We start from the raw sequence: 20792 nt of genomic DNA, 5'->3' as shown, positions 1-20792 counted from the left end.
GGAGGGAAACAAGCAGGAGTGTGGATGATCATGGGAGGGGAAAGGAGAAAAAAAATCTCAAAAGAAATCTCCTATATAGAGCATTTATGAGATGTGGGTGTATGACCCAGTGTCTTTTAAGTATACTCAAGAATAACCAGACCAACTCCTACCTCTCTCTGCTACTGGCTTGTAAACTTATTTTCTGTTTCTGGGTTCAAATGTAGTATAATGGAATGTCTGGAATATTCCCAATAAATAACCCAAACTGCAAAAACTTTCTCTAATTAAATTGGGACTCACTCTGAAATAAAACTGCGAACAATTACTCCTAGGAATCTTTATCATTTGGGTAAGGTCCTCCAAAATCTTTGTGATCCTGGGGAGGTGTGTCAGTCTCTGTGATTCCTTGGTTTTAGTAACATGGGGACTAAAGTTCATTGAAGGGGAGGAAAAGTGTGATGAAATGTGGTCACTTTGTCCTGTGATAAGTAATACAACATTATTATGCGTAACCCAGGGCAGTTTAATTTTAGTCATTTGTGATTTTTGTTTTATTCCGATGAAAATAATATTTATATGTTTTCCTAAATGAAAAAAAAAGTTGTTTAAAATGGCAAAAAAATGTTGCTTAATGATAACTGTTACATTTCATATTTATGATACTGTCTTTATCCTTTAGCATTTCCTGAATGGGTAGAACATATCAATGATACAGAAGCAGATATAGGCAGTGATCTATACTGGCCTTGTGTGGCTACAGGCAAACCTATCCCTACAATCAGATGGTTGAGAAATGGATATGCGGTAGGTCACGTATTTTTTGTTACTTGGAAAAAATTGTTCATGTAGTTTCAAATTAGTCTTATGGTGACATATGCCTATGCCTTAAATTGTGTAAATAAATGTGAAAACAAGAAACCAGGAGTAGAATGCCAAGTATCTCCTTTGTGATTTTAACTTAAACTAATTCTAGTCATCTTACTCCCCTCTTTCTTTCACTCCTTTTTTTCCCTCTGTTCCACTTTCTCTCTTTTTCTGTTCATCCACTTCTGCCATCTGATATTTCTCCCTATTTTTTGCCAGTTTTCCTGACCCCACAGAAACAATGCTGAGAGGACAAGTCTTCCCATTAATATACTAAGTCCTGGAGAGAGTTATCAGCAATGGAATCCTCTCGTATCTTTCAGTTGTAACCTTTCAACTGGGCCAAAGAAAGGGGGAAAATGGTACACTGAGTTCATTAGGAAGAACAGGGCAAGAGTAAGGCCATAGTAAGTGGGTCTTACTTCCCCATGACATAAATGTCCTGATCTATTTTGAGTTATCTAGTAGTTGGAAGAGTGTAAATAATAATAATTATTATTACAAATAGTTCAGATATACATGATTCTCTATATTTTACAAAGTGCTTTTTTCAGAAAACTCTTAGGTAAATAGTGTAGTTATCTTTCCCATTTAACTGAAAAGTCATGTGTCCCCATCACCCAGGTTACCAAAGTCTTCAGTCTGCAATTTCAAGTGTTCTTCCTATTATTTCATTTGCAGAAATTACTGAGTCCAAACCTGTGTAAAATAGTTCTATAAAATATTATCAAGACTATTTCTTTTATCTTTTTTTTTTTTTTTTTAGTACCATAAAGGTGAGCTTAGACTGTATGGGCTGACCTTCGATAATGCTGGAATGTACCAATGCATAGCTGAAAATGCCCATGGAGCGATATATGCAAATGCTGAGCTCAAGATTCTGGGTAAATATAATTTCAAATTTTTATTTTAACTTGCAACAAGAAGACTCTAGGTCCAAATGATCTGCTCATCACTTTTATGCATGCTCATATAATGATATTTATTGTTTGACCAATCATATATTCACCATGTTTCCACATGTTATTCCACAATCCTTATTTTATATTTTCAAATTTTAAAATTCGGCCAGTTGTCAAAAGATTGATCATCAGGTGATGAATGAATCTTAACCACAATGCTACTCATAAAGAACATTTCTTTAGGTATAATCAGGATTATGATCTTCATCAGTAGAGAGAGAACACAAATAAATCAATGAGCATTTGTTAAGTGTATACTATTTACCAGGTATTACACTAAGCAGTAAGGAAACAAAGAAAGGCAAAATCAGTTGTTGCCCTCAAGGAAATCACATTTTAATGGGGAGACAACATGTACATACCAGTTTTTCACAGGATAAATTAAATCATGGGATAAAATTCCCTCTGAGGGAATGCACTAGCACTTAGAGGGGCAGAGAAAGCTTCTTGCATAAAATACATTTTTGGTGAGATTTGAGGTAGCCAAGAGGTGGAGCCAAGGAAAGAGAGAGCTGTAGACATGATAGATGAAAAGGCATGTATTCTGTGCTAGGAACAGCAAAGCAGTCAAGTTTCTGGTTCAGTATGGGAAGGAGAGTAAAATGTAAGAACACTGAAAAAGCAAGAAGGGAATGAGATGTGAAGGACTTTAAACATCCAATAGAGGATTTAAAATTTGATCCTAGAGATAATACAGAGCCACTTGAGTTTGTTGAATGGGGTGGTATGGTAACATGATCAGACCTATACTTTAGGAAGATCATTTTGGCAGTTGATTGTAGGATGGACTGGAGTGGGGAAAGATGAGACAGAGACACCAACAAGAAAATTATTGCAATTGTCTAGGTATGAGATGATGAAGGCTTGTATCAAGGTGTGACAGTGTAAGAGGAAAGGAAATCATGTGCATAAGAGACAATACAAAAATAGAATAAAAAAGACTTGTCAACACATTAAATATGAGGAGTAAAAGAGCAAGAGGAGTTGAGGATGGTACTTAGGATATGGGTTTGGATGGCTAGGAGGATAGTGGCACCCTCTTTGGTAAAAGTGAAGCTTGGAAGAAGGGAGAATTTTAGGCAAAAGATAAGTTCACTTCTGGACATGCTGAGTTTAAGGTATCTTGGGATATCTAGTTCAAGATGTCCAAAAGGCAATTGGAGATATGAGACTAGAGAGAGGTTAGAACTGGATAAATATTTCTTGAAATCATCTTCAGAGAGTTGGTAATTGAATCCATGGGAGTTAATAAGATCATAAGTGACATGGTATGGATAGAGAAGAGAAAAAGACCTAGGCCAAAGCCTTGGGTAGGTGTGACCTGAATGGTTGGTTATTATCCTTTGTACTGAAAGAGGACCAACATGACGTCACTATGAGAGGGTCAAAGTACAGTTTATCTGACTGTGACTAAACAGATATTATTATGAGCTTAGAAGGATCTACCACAAATTGGGTGCAAACAGTCCATATGAATATTTGGAGTAGAGATGTCTCCAAATTTGCTTGTTTCATGTTTCTTTTGAGCTACTGCAATTCTCCTTCACAGTGCCTTCTTCGATGCATCATGCCATGCTAACACAGGCCAGTGTCTCCCATGTCTCCCAATCAATGCCAAACTTCTTCACAGAGACCTTGAGAATGTCCTTATATTGCTTCTTCTGTCTTCCATTCCATGTGACTACTTGCCTCGTGTGAGTTCTCTGTGAAAGTTGTTTTGTACATTTGGCATTCAAAAAATGTGGCCAACACCTCAGAGTTGTGCTCTCTTCAGTAGAATTTGGATACTTGGCAGTTCAGCTCAAGAACGGACTTCAGTGTCTAGTATCTTATCTTGCCAGGTGATCTTCTGAATCTTTCTAAGGCAATTCAAATGGAAGAGGTTCAATTTCCTGGTATGGCACTGGTATGCTGTCCAAGTTTCACAGGCATACAGCAATGGTTCTTTAGACCTTCAGTTTGGTAGGCAGCCTAATACCTCTTTTCTCTTACACTTTCCTTTGGAGGCTTTCAAACATTCAGCTAGCTCTGGCAACTCATACATCAACCTGATCATCTATATGTACATCTTTGGAGAGCATACTGCCAAGGTAAGTATACTTATCCACAGCATTCAGAATTTCTCCATTTGCTATAATTGATGGCTCCACATATGAATGGTGCAGTGTTGACTGTAGAGAGCCTGTTTTCTTAGTGTTAATTGTCAAAGCAAAATTAGCACAAGTGGCAAATAATCCATAGAATTTGCCTCTTGGCTTCAGAGGCTGCATTGAATGCACAATCATCTTCAAACAAAAAGTCACACACCAACTCTTCTTCCACTTTGGTCTTGGCTTGTAGCTTTTTCAGGTTAATTTGTCATCAGTGCAGTAGCTGACCTTGATGCCATTTTCATCCTCGTTGAAGGTGTCTGACAACATCGCTGAAAAACATCATGCTAAAATGCATGGGAGCAAGTACAGAGCCCTGCTTCACTGCATTAGTACTGGAAAAGTGTGAAGGCATCGTCCATTGCTCAGAACCCATGCAAACATACCATCATGGAACCAACATACAATACTGATGAACTTCTCTGGGCAACCAAATTATGGCAGTCCCTCATGACTGAAAGTATCAAAGTCCTTGGTCAGATTGACTAATATAGTGTACAGACCTCTGTTCTGCTCCTGGTATTTCTCCTAGAGAAGCCACACTGGCTCTCGGGTAGATGACCATTTTCCAGGTGAAGGATAAACCTATTAAGGAGGACTCTGTCAAGAATCTTGCTGGCAAAAACCAAGAGAGAGACACTCCCATCATACCCCGTGATTGTCACAGGACAACCTATTTCCTTTTCCTTTATAGAGATGGACAGTGGAGACATCCTTGAATTCCTGGGGGATAACCTTCTCTTTCCATAAAACCTGGAAGATTTCAGTCAGTTTTTGTATGAACACCCCATGTCTTGTAAATCTCAGCTGGAATAGAATCAGCACCAGGCAGTTTGCCACATGAGAGGAGCCTGATAGCATTCAAAACCTCTTCTTCAGTTGGAAGTTCAGCTAGAGAGGGATTGACTTCAACCAGAGGTAAACAGTCAATAGCTTCAGCCTTGGTGTATTGGTCTGTTGCGAATGCTATGGAGGTGATCAGCTCATTTCTCCAGGATCATATTCCTATGATCAGTATGACTCCAACAGTGCTGAGTAATTGAGATGTACTATAAAAGTGCTTTGGATTGTTACTATAAGCAACCTGATATATATCAGTGACCTGATCAGATTTCTAGTGAAGGAGACTGAGAAGGAATAATCACACAAGTAGGAGAGTCTGGAGAGAGAAGTTTGCACAAAAACCTGGAGAGAAGAGATTATCAAGGAGAAATTGCCTAGAATTCAAGAGGGAGAAGAACTGAGAAAAGGCCAATAGATTAAAGAATTCAGAAATTATTAGCAGCTGTAGAATTTCAGTTGAATGATGAGATCAGAATTCAAAATTTAGAGAGTTTAGCAGAGTAAAAGGAGACATAAAGGCATAATTGCAGATGACTTACACAAGGATTTTAGCTACAAGAGAGAGGAGATACAGGATGATAACAAGCAGGGGTAGATGGATCAAGTGAGGGAAACTGATGAAATTATGAATCTCTGAAGCATTTACGTAAGAAGACTCATAGAGTTCACAATAAAATTGTGCACTTTGAATTTGATTGTGTGTTTTTTGAAAAATCAAGAGTGAAGACAAAAATAGGTCTTTAAAATATTTTTATGTTGATGAAAAATTCTGCCTAATAAGGTTAGAGTTTTCTGGTTTATTACTAGACACAAAAAATTTGAAAAAATTGAGGAAGTTGATCATCACACAATGTTGCTGTTACTCCATCATTAAAACTGCTCTAAAACATTTGGAACACCTTGTATAGTTTATTGATCAATAGACAAACTTGCGTGTGAAATTTAACATAGAGGTAAACTGAGTCAACTCTGTGTAAGATAATTTATTGATAGGGTGACAAACTTATTAACAAAGGATGGGTGGGTCAATGGCTCTGCCTTTGGACAAATATCGTGAATTGAAGATACAACTCATTTTTATAAGAATAGATCAAACAACAGAACAGACATCATATTATTGGTTAGCATCACAAGGATGAGGGAATCGTTATTGGTTACATCAAAGAAAGTGGACATAGCCCACACGAGACAGAGGCAACCCCTCTCTATGTCTAAGGTATACGTTTGTGAATTTTGTGGATCCAAGATGCTTCCTGAAATTACTGATAGAGACTCACATAGATTCGTTGGCTCCTGGGGATTGGGTAAGACTACCTTAATTGCTAACTATGTACAAGGTCGGTTAGTTCTCAGGATAACTTTTCATGGAGAACACACAAATTTTGCAGGAAATGTTGAAATAATGTTTTATGAAAGTATTGAGAACGTAATTTTTCTTTAACTAATAGTGACTATGGAAAGGCTTAGTCCTCAAATATGTCTTCAAAGAGAAAACTAATTTTTGCGAACCTGAGCTTCTTCACAGAGAAACAGAGAATTATTACAGAATATGGTTACAGAACAAAATCACCTAGAAGTAAAATAAAATATGAAATACAAGATCAAGAATTAATTTTCTGCAAACAAAAAGTAATACAGGGGAATTTTTGCATCCAAGTTTTCAAAAAAAAAAAAAGAAAGAAACCTATTGTCTCTAAGAATAAAAGATCCAGTGATACTTATAAAGTACACAATAAATAAGATTTTTGAAGCATTTAAATTAAATCTATTTTTCAATGTAAGTTATATTTTTCCAATTGTATGTAAAGACAGTTTTCAACATTCATTTTTATAAGATTTTGAGTTCCAAAATTTTCTTCCTTCCTCCTTCCCTAAGATAGCAAACAATCTGATACAGATTATACATCTGCAATCATGTAAAATGGATTTTGACCTTAGCCATGCTGTGAAAGAAGGAACAGACGAAAAGGGGAAAACTATGAAAAAAACAAAAAAAAGTGAAAACAGTATTTTTCAACCTCCATTGAGACGCCATAGTTCTTTCTTTGGATGCATATAACAATTTCCATCATGGGTCTTTTGGAATTGTCTTGGATCATTGTATTTCTGAGAAGTGCTAAGTGAATCATAGTTGATCATCACACAATGTTACTATTACTATATTTACTGGGTTCTGCTTACTTCACTCAGCATCAGTTCGTGTAAGTCTTTCCAGGTTTTTCTGACATTTGCCTGCTCATCATTTCTTATTGCACTATTACATTCATATACCTCTACTTGTTGAGCCATTCCCTAATTGATGGTCATCACCTCTATTTCCAATTTTTGGCCACCAAAAGAGCTGCTATAAATATTTTTGTATATGTAGGCCCTTTCCCTTTATATGATCTTTTTGGGATACATATTTAGTAGTGGTATTACTGTATCAAAGGTACGCACAATTTCATCACCCTTTGAGCATAGTTCCAAATTTCTCCCCAGGATAGTTCAATCTGTTCACAACCCCACCACCAAAGCATTAATGTCCCGATTTTCTCTCATCTTTTCCAACATTTATCAATTTTCTTTTCTATTATATTACTTAATCTGATAGGTGTAAGGTGGTACCTCAGAGTTGTTTTAATGTGCATTTCTCTAATCAATAGTTATTTAGAGCATTTTTCATATGATTATAGATAGCCTTGATTTCTTCATATGAAATCTTCCTGTTCATATCTTCTGATCATTTATTAATTGTGGAATGTCTTGTATTCTCATAAATTTGACTCAATTCTCTATATGTTTGAGAAATGAGGCCTTTATCAGAGATACTTGTAAAAATTTTTTCCAGACTTTTTGTTTTCCTTCTAATTTTGTTGCATTGCTTTTGTTCAATACAACCAAAATTATTCATTTTGCATTTTGCAATACTCTCTGTATCTTGTTTGTTCAAAAATTCTTCTCTTCTCCATAGATCAGACAGGTAAATTATTCCTTATTTTGCTTATATCAATCAACCTTTGTGTCTAAATCATGTACCCGTTTTGACCTTATCTTGTTATAAGGTGTGAGATGTTGGTCTCTCCCCGGTTTCTGCCTTACTATTTTACAGTTTTCTCAGCAGCTTTTGTCAAATAGTGAGTTCTTATTACAGGAACTAGAGTCTTTGGGTTTATCAAATTGTACATTGCTACAGTCATTGACTACGGTGTCTTGTATTTATAATCCACTGATTCATCCCTCTATTCTTAGCCAGGAACAAAAAGTTTTTATGATTGAATCTTTATAATATAATTTTAGACCTGGTATAGCCAGGTCACCTTCTTTTGTATTTTTTCATTAATTTACTTGATATTCCTGACCTTTTGTTCTAACAGGTGAGTTTTCTTACTATTTTGTCTAACTCTATAAAACAGTTTTTTGGTAGTTTGGTATGGCATTGAATAAATAAATTTATTTAGGTAGAATTGTCATTTTTATCATATTAGCTTAGTCTACCCATGAGCAATTGATATTTTCCCAGTTATTTAGATATGATTTTATTTGTTTGAAAAGAGTTCCTGGGCTTGTCTTGGCAAGAAGACTTCTAAGTATTTTATATTGTCTACAGTTATTTTAAATGGAATTTATCTTTCTATCTCTTGCTTCTGGGCTTTGTTTGTAATATGTAGAAATGCTGATGATTCATTTTATATTTTATTAGTTTATTTCATATTCTATTAAACCTATTAATTATTTGCTAAAGTTGTTAATTATTTAATATAATTTTTAGTTGATTCATCATCATTATGTCATCTGCAAAGAGTGATAATTTTGTTTCTTTGTTGCCTATCCTAATTCCTTCAATTTCTTTTTCTTCTCGTATTGCTAAAGCTAACATGCCTAGTATAATATTGAATAATAGTGGTGATAAGAGGCATCCTTACTTCACCCATGATCTTTTTGGGAAGGTTTCTAGCTTATTTCCATTACAGGTAATGCTTGTTGATGGTTTTAGATTTGATATTACTTATCATTTTAAGGAAAGCTCCTTTTATCCCTATGTTTTCTGGTATTTTTTAATAGGAATGGGTGTTGCATTTTGTCAAAAGCTTTTTCTGTATCTATTAAGATAATCATATGATATACATTAGTTTTGTTTCATGCTGATAGTTTTCCAAATATTGAACCAATCCTGCAGTCCTAGTATATCTCTCACCTGGTTATAATGTATTATTCTGGTGATAAAGTGTTATAATCTCCTTGGTAATATTTTATTTAATTTTTTTCATAAATATTTATTAGGAAAATTCATCTATGGTTTTCTTTCTCTGTTTTGGCTCTTCCTGGTTTAGGTATCAGCACCATATTTCTGTCATAAACTGAATTTGGTAAAACTCAGTCTTGGCCTATTTTCCAAAATAATTTATGTAGTATTGGAATTAATTGTTCATTAAATGTTTGGTAGAATTCACTTGTAAATTCATCTGTCCCTGAGAATTTCTTCTTATCCAATTCATTGATAACTTGTTCAGTTTCTTTCTCTAAAATAGAATTACTTAATTATTCTATTCCTTCTTCTATTAATCTGGGCAATTTATATTTTTGTAAATATTTATCCATTTCACTTAGATCATCAGATTTATTGGCATGGTTAGGAAAAATAGCTTCTAATTATTACTTTAATTGCTTCTTCATTGGTTGTAAATACACTCTTTTCATTTTTTGATACTGGTCATTTGGTTTCCCTCTTTTCTTTTTTTACACCAAATTAACCAAAGGTTTATCTATTTATTGTTTTTTTCTCATAAAACTAGCTTTGTTTCATTTATTAGTTAAATAGCTTTCCTACTATCAATTGTATTAATCTTTCTTTTGGTTCTCAGGTTTTCCAATTTGGTGCTCAATTAGAGATTTTTAATTCGTTCATTTTTTAGCTTTTTTAGTTGCATGCCCAATACATTTATCTGCTCTTCCTCCATTTTATTGATTTAAATTTTGATGTATTGTCTCATTACTGTCACTCTTTTGAATAAAGTGACTGTTTCTATGATTTGCTGCTTGACCCACTCTTTCTTTAAGATTAGATTATTTAATTATCAACTTATTTTTAATCTATCTTTCCATGACTTTATTACATGTAATTTTTATTTCATCATGATCTGAAAAGCATGAATTTAATATTTCTTTTCTGCATTTGATTGTGAAGTTCTTAATGCTCTAAAACATGCTCAGTTTTTTGTGTGTATGTAGGTGCCATATACCGCTGAGAAAAAGGTATATTCCTTTCTATCTCCATTCAGTTTTTTTCCTGAGGTGTATCATATCTAACTTTTCTAAAATTCTATTTAACTCCTTAACTTCTTCCTTATCTATTTTGTGGTGAGATTTATCTGGTTCTGAGAGGGGAAGGTTGAGGTCCCCCACTAGTATAGTTTAGCTGTCTGTTTGCTCTTGTAATGTATTTAATTTCTGCTTTAGAAATTTCGATGGTATACCATTCAGTGCACATATGTTTGGTATTAATATTACTTCATTGTCTATGGTATCATTTTAGCAAGTTGTAGTTTCCTTCTTTGTCTCTCTTAATTAGATCTATCTTTGCTTTGCTTTGTCTGCTAGACATGCTACCCTTTCTACTTTTTTTTACTTCAGCTAAAGCATAATATATTCTGCTCCAGCCTTTTATCTTTGCTCTGTATGTCTCTCTCTGATTCAAATGTGTTTCTTGTAAACAACATATTGTAGAGTTCTGATTTTTAATGCACTTTGCTATTCACTTCTGTTTTATAGGATAGTTCATCCCATTCACATTCACAGTTATGATTATTATGTATTTCCCTCCATGTTGTTTTCTCTGTTTATATTTTTGTCTCTCTCCTTTCACTCTGACCCACCTCCACAGTATTTTGCTTATGTCCACCATCTCCATCAATCTGCCCTCACTTCTATCAGCTGCTGCCTCTCTTTTTCCCTTCCCCTTCTACTTCTCTGTAGGTGAGATAGATTTCTATACCCATCTGAGTGTGTATATTATTCCCTCTTTTAAGCCAAATTCAATGAGATTAAGGTTCAAACTATTCTCACCCCCCCTCCCTTTCCCACTACTGAATGTCTATTTTTCTCCCCTGAGAAATTATGCTCAATTTTTCTAGGTAGTTGATTCTTCATTGTAATCCAAGCCTTTTTTGTGTGTGATTGAATTCCATAGATCTTTCTGTGAATGTGGAAGGCATTTTGCCTTAGAAGACCACTGGGAATTTTTTTTTTTAACGTCCTTGCATTGCTATGAAGATCCAAGTCTACCAGAAAAAATTCTCACACACTGTGGTCGTTACTGTGCACAAAGTTCTCCTGGTTCTGCTCCTTTTGCTCAGCATCAGATCATAGAAGTCTTTCCAGGCCTCTCTGAAGTCTTCTTGTTCATCATTTCTTATGGTGCAATAGTATTCCATTGCATTCATATACCATAATTTATTCAGCCATTCCCCAATTGATAGGCATCCCCTTGATTTCCAGTTATTGGCCACTACAAAGAATGCTGCTATAAATACTTTGTATGTGGGACCCTTTCCCATTTTTATGATCTCTTGTGGATACAGTCCTAGAAGCAATACTGCTGGGTCAAAGGATATGCACATTTTTGTAGCCCTTTCGGCATAGTTCCAAATTGCTCTCCAGAATGGTCGGATGAGCTCACAGCTCCACTAACAATGAATTAGTGTTCCAACTCTCCCACATTCTCTCCAACATTTATCATTTTCCTATTCTGTCATGTTTACCAATCTAATCCGTGTGACGTGGTACCTCAGAGTTGTTTTGATTTGCATCTCTCTAATCAAAAGTGATTTAGAGCATTTTTTCATATGATTATAGATATCTTTAATTTCTTCCTCTGAAAATTGCCTGTTCATATCCTTTAACCATTTATCAATTGGGGAATGACTTGTATTGTTGTACATTTGACTAATCCAAGTTTTTTTGCCTTCCAGAATATCATGTTTCAGGCCCTCCTATCCTTTAATGTAGAAGCTGCAAGTGTAGAAGCTGTGTAATCTTAACTGTGGCTCCTCGATATTTGAATTCTTTCTTTCTGGCTGCGAACAGTATTTTCTCCTTGTTCTCTGAGAGTTCTTGAATTTGTCTATAATAGTCCTTGGAGTTTTCATTTTGGTATCTCTATCATGAAATGGCCTGTATATTCTTTTTTTTTACATAGATAATTAATTTATTTTTAGTTTTCAATATTCACTTTCATAAGAGTTTGAATTTTTAATTTTTCCCTTTTCTTCTCCTCCCTCCTCCCAAGAAAGCATGCAATCTGATATAGGCTCTACTTATACATTCATATTAAACATATTTTCACATTCATGATGTAAAGAAGAAATAGAATGAATGGGAGAAACCACAACAAAGAAGGAGCAGCTCCAAACAACAAAAGAAAAGGAGAGTAAATAGTATGATTTCATATACATTCAGACTCCAGACTTCTTTCTCTGGATGTGGATTGCATTTTCCATCATGAGTCTTTTAAAGTTGTATTAAATCTTGCATTGCCAAGAAGAGCTAAGTCTATGAAAGTCAGTCATCGCACAATATTGCTGTTACCATGTGAAATTCTTCTGCTTCTGCTCACTTCACTCAGCTTCAGTCCATATAACTCTTTTCACGTTTTTCTGAAGTCTTGCTGCTCATCATTTCTTATAGCAGAATAGCATTCTAGTACATTCATATACTACAACTTGTTCAGCCATTCCCCATTTGATGGGCATTCCCTTAATTTCCAATTTTTTGCTACCACAAAAAGAGCCGCTTTAAACATTGTTGTACACGTGGGTCCTTTTCTTGTTTTTATGATCTCTTTGAGATATAGATCCAAAAGTGGTATTGCTAAGTTAAAGGGAATGCACAGTTTTATAGCCCTTTGGGCATAGTTCCAAATTGCTCTCTAGAATGGTTGGATCAGTTTATAACTTCACCAACAAAGCATTAGTGTTCAAATTTTCTGATGTCTTCTCCAACATTTATCATTTTCCTGTTTTGTCATGTTAGCCAATGTGAAAGGTGTGATGTAGTACCTCAGAGTTGTTTTGATTTTCATTTCTCCAATAAATAGTGATTTAGAGCATTTTTCATATGACTATAGATAGCTTCAATTACTTTCTCTGAAAATTGCCTGATCCTATCCTTTGACCATTTATCAACTGAGGAATGACTTGTATTCTTGTACATTTGACTGAGTTCTCTATATATTTTAGAAATGAGGCTTTATCAGAGACACTGACTGTAAAAATTATTTCCCAGATTTCTGCTTCCCTTCTAATCTTGGTTGCATTGGCTTTGTTTGTGTAAAAATTTTTCAATTTAATGTAATCAAAACCATCCATTTTGCATTTCATAATGTTCTCTGTCTCTTATTTGGTCATAGATTCTCACTTCTCTATAGGACTAACAGGCAAACTATTCACTGCTCTCCTATTTTGCTTATAGTATTAGTCTTTATATCTAAATCATGTAACCATTTTGACTTTATTGTAGTATAGGGTATAGGATGTTGATCTGTTTCTGGCATGCAATTTTCCAGTTTTCCCTACAGCTTTTGTTAAATAGTGAATTCTTATCCCAGAAGCTTAAGCCTTTGGATTTATCAAGTAGTGTATTACTATAGTTATTCACTGTTGTGATACATAACCTATTCCACAGGTCCACCACTTTATTTCTTAGCCGGTATCAAGTAGTTTTGATGATTGCTACTTTGTAATAAAATTTCAGATCTGGTGCAGCTAGACCGCCTTCCCTTGAAATTCTTTTTATTAATTACCTTAATATTCTGAATTCTTCCAGATGAATTTTGTTAATTTTTTTTCTGGCTGTATAAATAAAATAGTTTGTAGTTTGATTGATATGGCACTGAACAAGTAGTTTATTTAGGTAGAATTGTCATTTTTATTATATTAGCTTGGCCTACCCATGAGCAACTGATACTTTTTTCAGTTATTTAGATCTGACTTTATTTGTGTGAAAAATGTTTTGTAATTGTTTTCATATAGTTCCTGGGTTTGTTTTCACAGGTCAACTTCCAAATATTTTATAATTTCTACAGTAACTTTAAATGGAATTTCTCTTTCTAATTCTTGCTGTTGGACTTTGTTGGTAGTATATAGAAATGCCAATGATTTATATGGGTTTATTTTATATCCTGAAACTTTGCTAAAGTTGTTTGTTATTGTAATTTTTCACTTGATTCTCTTGGATTCTCTAAGTATACCACCACATCATCTGCAAAGAGTGATAGCTCTGTTTCTTCTTTCCCTATTTTAATTCCTTCAATTTCCTTTTCTCTTACTGCTAAAGCTAATATTTTTAGTACAATATTAAATAACAGTGATGATAATGGGCATCTTTGTTTCAACCTGTCTTATTGGAAATGCTTCTATCTTATCCCTACTACATTTAATGTTTCCTGATGGTTTTAGATGAATGCTGCCTATCCTTTTAAGGAAGACTCCATTTATTCCTATTCTCTCTAGTGGTTTTAATGGAAATGGATGTTATATTTTGTTAAATGCTTTTCCTGCATCTATTGAGATAATCATATGATTTCTGTTTAGTTGTTGATATGGTCAATTATTCTGATAGTTTTCCTAATATTGAACCAGCCCTGCATTCCTGGTATAAATCTTACCTGGTCATAGTGTATTATCCTTGAGATAAGTTGCTATAATCTCTTTGCTAATGTTCTATTTAAAATCTTTGCATTGTTTTGATTATTTATTTCCTCCTTTATATTTTTTAAAAATTTTTTTGAATTCCTCTTCATTGGTGGTGAGTTCATCGTTTTCATTTTTGATGCTGGTAATTTGGTTTTCTTCTTTCTTTTTCTTTTAAAAAAACAAATTAACTAAAAGTTTATCCATTGTATTGTTTTTTTCATAAAACTGGCTCTTAGTTTTATTTATTAGTTCAATAGTTTTCTTACTTTCAATCTTATTAATCTCTCTTTTGGTTTTCTAATTTGGTATTTAATTGGGAATTTTTAATTTGTTTCTTTTCTAGCTTTTTTAGTTGCATGTCCAAATCGTTGATCTGATCTTTCTCCATTTTATTCATGTAAGATTTTAGAGATGTAAAACTTCCCTTATGAATCACTTTTGCCGCATCCCATAAGTTTTGATGTGTTGTCTCATTATTATCATTATCTTAGATGAAGTTCTTGATTGTTTCTATGATTTGTTTTTTGACCCACTCATTCTGTAGAGTTAGATTATTTAGTTTCAAATTAATTTTTCCAATGGCCTTTATTACATGCAATTTTTATTTCATCATTATCTGAAAAGGATGTATTTCATATTTCTACCTTCTGCATTGGATTGTGAGGTTTTTATGCCTTAATATATGGTCAATTTTTATATAAGTGCCATGTACCATTAAGCTAAAGGTATATTCCTTTCTATCCTCATTCAATTTTCTTTGGAGATCTGCCGTATCTAACTTTTCTAAAATTCTATTAATCTCCTTAACTTTTTTATTGCTTATTTTATAGTGAGATTTATCTAGTTCTTAGATGGGGAGGTTGAGGGGCCTGGTCACCAGTTTTCTGTGCCTCTCAGACTGGCTGCATACTTGCTAAGCTGGGATGGCCTGTTCTAGGTATGCCTGTTGTGCCAGGGGTCCTAGAGCTGTCAATCTGCCTGCTTTACTGTGTTTGGAGGCTGCGCTGCTGGCCTACTGAGCCAGTACTACAGAGCCTTGCTGATTTGTGCTGTGGTTAAAACTTCTTGCTGGCTTGTCCAGACACTACCCAAGTGAGACAGACCTTATTTACATTCCTTTTAAGTTATCTTGGGCTGGAAAATTGTTTCACCTCATCTTTTTGTGGGTTCTGTCACTCCAGAATTTTTTTAGAGGCTTGATTTAAAGTTGTTTTGGGGGAATCTAGGGAGAACTTTGGCAAATTCCTAGCTTTTTCTCCACTATCTCTGCCTCCTAAATCTGTTTTTAAAAAAATCCTTAGAAATATAGCAAGTTATTTATTGATGTCAGAGATGACTAAGGTTAAAGAAAAAATAAAGAGGTGTAGCACTTATAGCTTAAGAGCAAAAACTTTGGCTTCAGTTATCTAAAAGATCAGAACAACATGATACCTTGATTTTCCAAATAATTGCATCCCCTTTTTGTCACTTTTCTTTGCATGTACAGAGGCAGTCACATTGTGTCTTCTGATTTATTACCAAATTCTAAAACACAAGTAATGTTGGTTTGTGTACTGATTAATGTGAAATGTGTGTGTACTTATGTAATATAAGTGTGTCCACATGGGATGTCTAAATGTGGCTTCCAGGGAGCTTGATTACGTATCTCTGGAATTGAACCCACCACTGTCCAAGGAAAACTAATTTCCATCTTGAAGAATGTTGGGGAAGCTGCTTACCCCTTTTCTTTCCTTTCTCCAAAAGACATATCTGACTAAAATTATATATATATACATATATATACATATATATATATATATATATATATGTATGTATGTATGTATGTATGTCCCCTGTAAATACTGTTTAGTACATTTCAGAGTAAAAATCATCAGCTTACATTTGCCAGGTTAACATGGTGGTTCCATGAAAGGCCATTACAAAGAGTGAATTGCACATAAACACAATAAACAGAAATTGAAATTCAATAGATTAGAATGTATCAGAGTGAATGAAGTTTTTAGGTGTGAGAGAGACCTCAATCTCACTCCCAAGTCTTTAGGTAAGCAAGCTGGAAAACAAGGACATATTGAGGAGACACATTGTCTGCCCTGCTTGTATCTAGCATTTATCATTCTTCTCCCTCTCTTTCTTAATGTTTGTGTTAAGCTACACATGTCTTTCTTTAAAGCACCTCTGGAACCAACTCTACTCCTCTAAGAGCTCTATGGTATTGATTCAGCATTCTGAGCATTTAACCTATGAGTTAGGAGTCACTTCTTTTGCATAAGCAGCAAGCAAAATGTCCTAGGCATAGTTGGAAGGTCACAATAAAAGCAAGGCAAGAATAAAGGGAGTTGGAAGGATTATAGTAAAAAGCTGCCATAATCTAAACAGGAGAAAGGCATGATACTATTATTTTCACCTATTGTCCAAAAAGTATAGCTCTTTACTTAAAATAGAAATGAAAATATTCATATAGAATGTTAATTATGCATTAATTATACAATTATACTAATTCTATAATATAAATTTTATAACAACATTAATTCTATGCAATAATTATATAATATGAATGTTAATTATAATTTATATGAATTCAATTTTTACAATATTATTAGACATCCCAGTTTTTCTTTAAACATGGAGTAACTGGCTAAAATATTTGAATCTAAAATTTTGGAGGAATCAAAACGATAATAATATTTTCTGAAGCTAATAAATAATTTTATTCTGTGAACATTTAATTCTGGGTCCCTTTTGAAATTTGCTGTCCTTAAAGTTATCCCAGAAATTTAAGTAGAGAGCACCAAATAGAGATGGCAAATTTAGGGAATATCTGGATTAGGCTCTCAATCTTTCATTGTCTCTGAGAAACCAAACAGATAAATAAAAAAATATTTATTGAATATTGATAAGAAGATTACAATTTTTGTTCTATGGGAACAAAGGTGACATGCCACATGTCAGAAAGTGACTCCCCAAATGAAGGGTTAGACTTCTGTTAAGTAGAACTTATGCCCAAAGGTCCAGTCCCATTGAAAAGGTTACACAGGTAATAGACATCATTCTGTAGCAATTTTGAATAGAAAACTAACATCTCCCAGTGATAAAAGGTGAATTTTTGGGAAAATATTTGGAAGTCAACTGGCAGAATTTATAACTACTATGAGAAAACACTGTCTATTCAAGAACAGAAAGGAAGAGAAAGTGACCAAGTACTTTTATAATTGTTTTTCTAAAATGTCAATTTGATCTAAGCAGACTTAGCAGTAAAGGATCATAATAATTTAAAAAATCAGTCTTTGCCCACACATTTTTTGGTGCTATTTTTTTAAATTGTAGTATCCACACTTAGATGTGGGGGTCTAGATTTCTTGGAACCAAGATGTTTCTAGATACAGACTAAGACTACCACTCAGTTAGACTTCCAATTTTGTCTTAAATCTCATCCCTAGTTGCCCTTCCAAAAGGGTTAGAATATTGTAAGAGACAATGGTAAATAATCATAATTGTATATTCAATCATAATTAAGTATATCCAGAGTAAATTTAGAGGATGGAAAGAAATGGAAGGAATTCTGGAACAAAAAAAAAAGATAAGGAACAGAAGTAAAAATAAATATAAAAAAATAAGGCATGTATGTAAATATCCAGTCAGCTGTTTACTATGTGAAGTGGTCTACTTCTGGCAAACATTTTTCTCTGTCAGTTTTGAGTCAAAGAAGTTATTCTAGGCTACTGACTACAAAGCATCTGATTCGGGAGGCTTTGTTTCTAAAGTGGTTCTTAGCATGTTGTATACATCACCAAACCTTTCAGGGAGATCTGATTTCAAATCTGGTCTCAGATATTTTTACCAGTTGAGCGAAACTTGGCAAGTTTGCTTGTTTCCTCATCTGGAAAGTGGGGATGATGATAATACCTACCTTCTTGAATTGTTATGAGGAGAAAATGAGATGTCTATAGAAGTGCTTAACAAAACTTTAAAAGCTCCATAGCTGTAATCATTATTGTTATTATTTCTTTATTGTCTTGTGATATTCCATAAAGGACTTTGGCACTGCCTTTTTTCTTACATTTTATAAATGTTTTAAATATAATGGAACTTAACAATACACGTTATTGTTTAGTTGTTTTAGCCCTATTCTATTCTTTGTGTTTGCATTTGGGATTTTCTTGGCAAAGTTATTGGAGTGCTTTATCATTTTCTTCTCCAGCTCATTTTGTAAGAGAGGAAACTGAAGCAAACAGAGTTAAGTGACTTGTGCAAGGCCACACAATGGGATTGCATTGGAATTAGGTTTTTCTGACTCTAGACCATATGCTACTGTGCCATGTAGGTGCCCCTAAAGCTATCTTACTGCTGTGTTATGAATTTATTTTTGTTTTGTTGAGCTTATATATTTGAATTAATGACTTTTCTGAAAAAAGAAAGATCTTTTCTCTAGGGTTTTTGCTTTAATGAAGCCAATAAACATTTTCTCATAAGAATCCATTTTCTTGGGGGCTTGAGCCAATATGGTAGAAAAAGTCAAGAACTCACCTGAAATCTCCCTAATTCTCATCCAAACAACTTTAAATAATATCTCTAAACAAATTCTGGCACAGCAAAACCCACAAAAGGACAGGGTAAAACAATTTTCCAGCCCAGGACAACTTAGAGGATTGGTGAGAAAGGTCTATTGCACTGAAGTGAGAATAGAGTGAGTGCTGTGATGAAACAGGCTGGACTGCAGCAAACCAGTATCAATCCTTGAGAGTGACTGAATCATTGGCAGCAGTAATTGCTTCTAGAACTCTCAGACTACAGGGAGTAAAGAGGTTAGGCAACTGGTCAGAAGTATATTGCAGGGATCCCTTTACTGGCGCTAGGTGCAGGACTCTATTGCATTGCCCATATTCAGATCTGAGTTGCAATCTTGTGTTACTCTCAGGGATAGGAGGAACATTAGCACAAGAGAGTTTATGATCTCAGGAGGGTGGGGACCCTGGTTGTAATACCATGGTGGAAAAAAGAGCTTGTGGTCACTCATGCACATGCTGTTCCTTAGGTCATACTACTTTAGAAGAACTGAAAGTTTACAGACCTTTGTGCTGCACAAAAATCCTGACCACCTTGGAAACAGAGCTCCACACTAGCAGATTTAAATATCAAGAAATAGACTGACAAAAAATGAAGGAACCACAGAAAAAAAATTCGGACTATAGGAGGTTCCAATGGGGACAAAGAAGATCAAGATGCAAATTCAGAAGAAGACAACAGAGTAAAAACAACTATACCCAAAGATTCAAAGAAAACAGAATTGGTCTCAGGCCCCAACAAAAATTCCTGTAAGAGCTCAAAAAGGATTTTTAAAAATCAAATAAGTGAGGTTGAGGAAATATTGAAAAAAGAAATGTCATTGATGCAAGAAAATCATGAAAAGGAGTCAAGTGCTTGGTAAAGGAAGCACATGCACACACACACACATACACATTGATTAAAATAACACATTAAAAATGGATTAGATCAAATGGTAAAAGAGGCACAAAAATCCAATGAAGAGAACAATACCTTACAGAACAGAATTGGCCAAATGGAAAAAGAGTCACAAAAAATTCACTGAAGAAAAGAGATCCTTAACTGACCAAATGGAAATGAAGGTACAAAAGCTCACTGAAGAAAATAATTCCTTAAAAATAAGAATTGGGCAAATGGAACCTAATGACTACACAAGACATCAAGAAGCAATAAAACATAATCAAAAGAATGAAAAAAAGTAGAAAATGTGAAATATCTCATTGGAAAAACAACTCACCTGAAAAATAGATTGAGAAGAGATCATTTAAGAATTATCGGACTACCTGAAATCCACACATACACACACAGAGTCTAGACATCATCTTTCAAGGCAAACTGCCATGATATTCTAGAACCAGAGGGTAATATAAAAATTCAGAAAGTCCACTCATCATCTCTTGAAAGACATTCCAAAATGAATACTCCCAGGAATAATTTAGCCAAATTCCAGAGCTTCCAGGTCAAGGAGACAATATTGCAAGCAGCCAAAAAGAAACAATTCAAATATCATGGAGCCACAGTCAAACTAACCCAAGATTTAGCAGCTTCCACCTTGAAAGAGAAGAGGACTTATGATAGGATATTCAGGAAGGTAAAAGACCTAGGATTACAACCAAGCATCACCTACCTAGCAAAACTGAGTATAATCCTTTTGCAGGGGGAAGGGATGAATATTCAATGACGCAGAGAATTTTCAAGCATTCCTGATGAAAAGACCAAAGCTGAATAGAAATTTTGACTTTCAAAGACCTGAGACAAACATAAGAAGATAAACAGAA

At 34.4% G+C, this 20792-nt stretch overlaps 1 protein-coding gene across 3 annotated transcripts in view; it reads left to right on the top strand.

The window, feature by feature from the left end:
* The window catches only part of CNTN1 (contactin 1), a 284489-nt gene that overhangs the window by 147845 nt on the left and 115852 nt on the right, over positions 1–20792 (top strand). For all 3 annotated transcript variants that reach the window (XM_072654328.1, XM_072654329.1, XM_072654330.1), the window contains 2 exons: positions 662–786; positions 1613–1730. In XM_072654328.1, coding sequence (XP_072510429.1) covers positions 662–786; positions 1613–1730 — 243 coding nt within the window. The remainder of the gene's footprint in view (positions 1–661; positions 787–1612; positions 1731–20792) is intronic.

Source organism: Notamacropus eugenii, chromosome 3 (assembly GCF_028372415.1).
Source record: "Notamacropus eugenii isolate mMacEug1 chromosome 3, mMacEug1.pri_v2, whole genome shotgun sequence".
Classification (NCBI taxonomy): Eukaryota; Metazoa; Chordata; class Mammalia; order Diprotodontia; family Macropodidae; genus Notamacropus; species Notamacropus eugenii.
The sequence above is the reverse complement of the archived record's forward strand: the minus strand, read 5'-3'. Positions and strand labels throughout refer to the sequence as shown.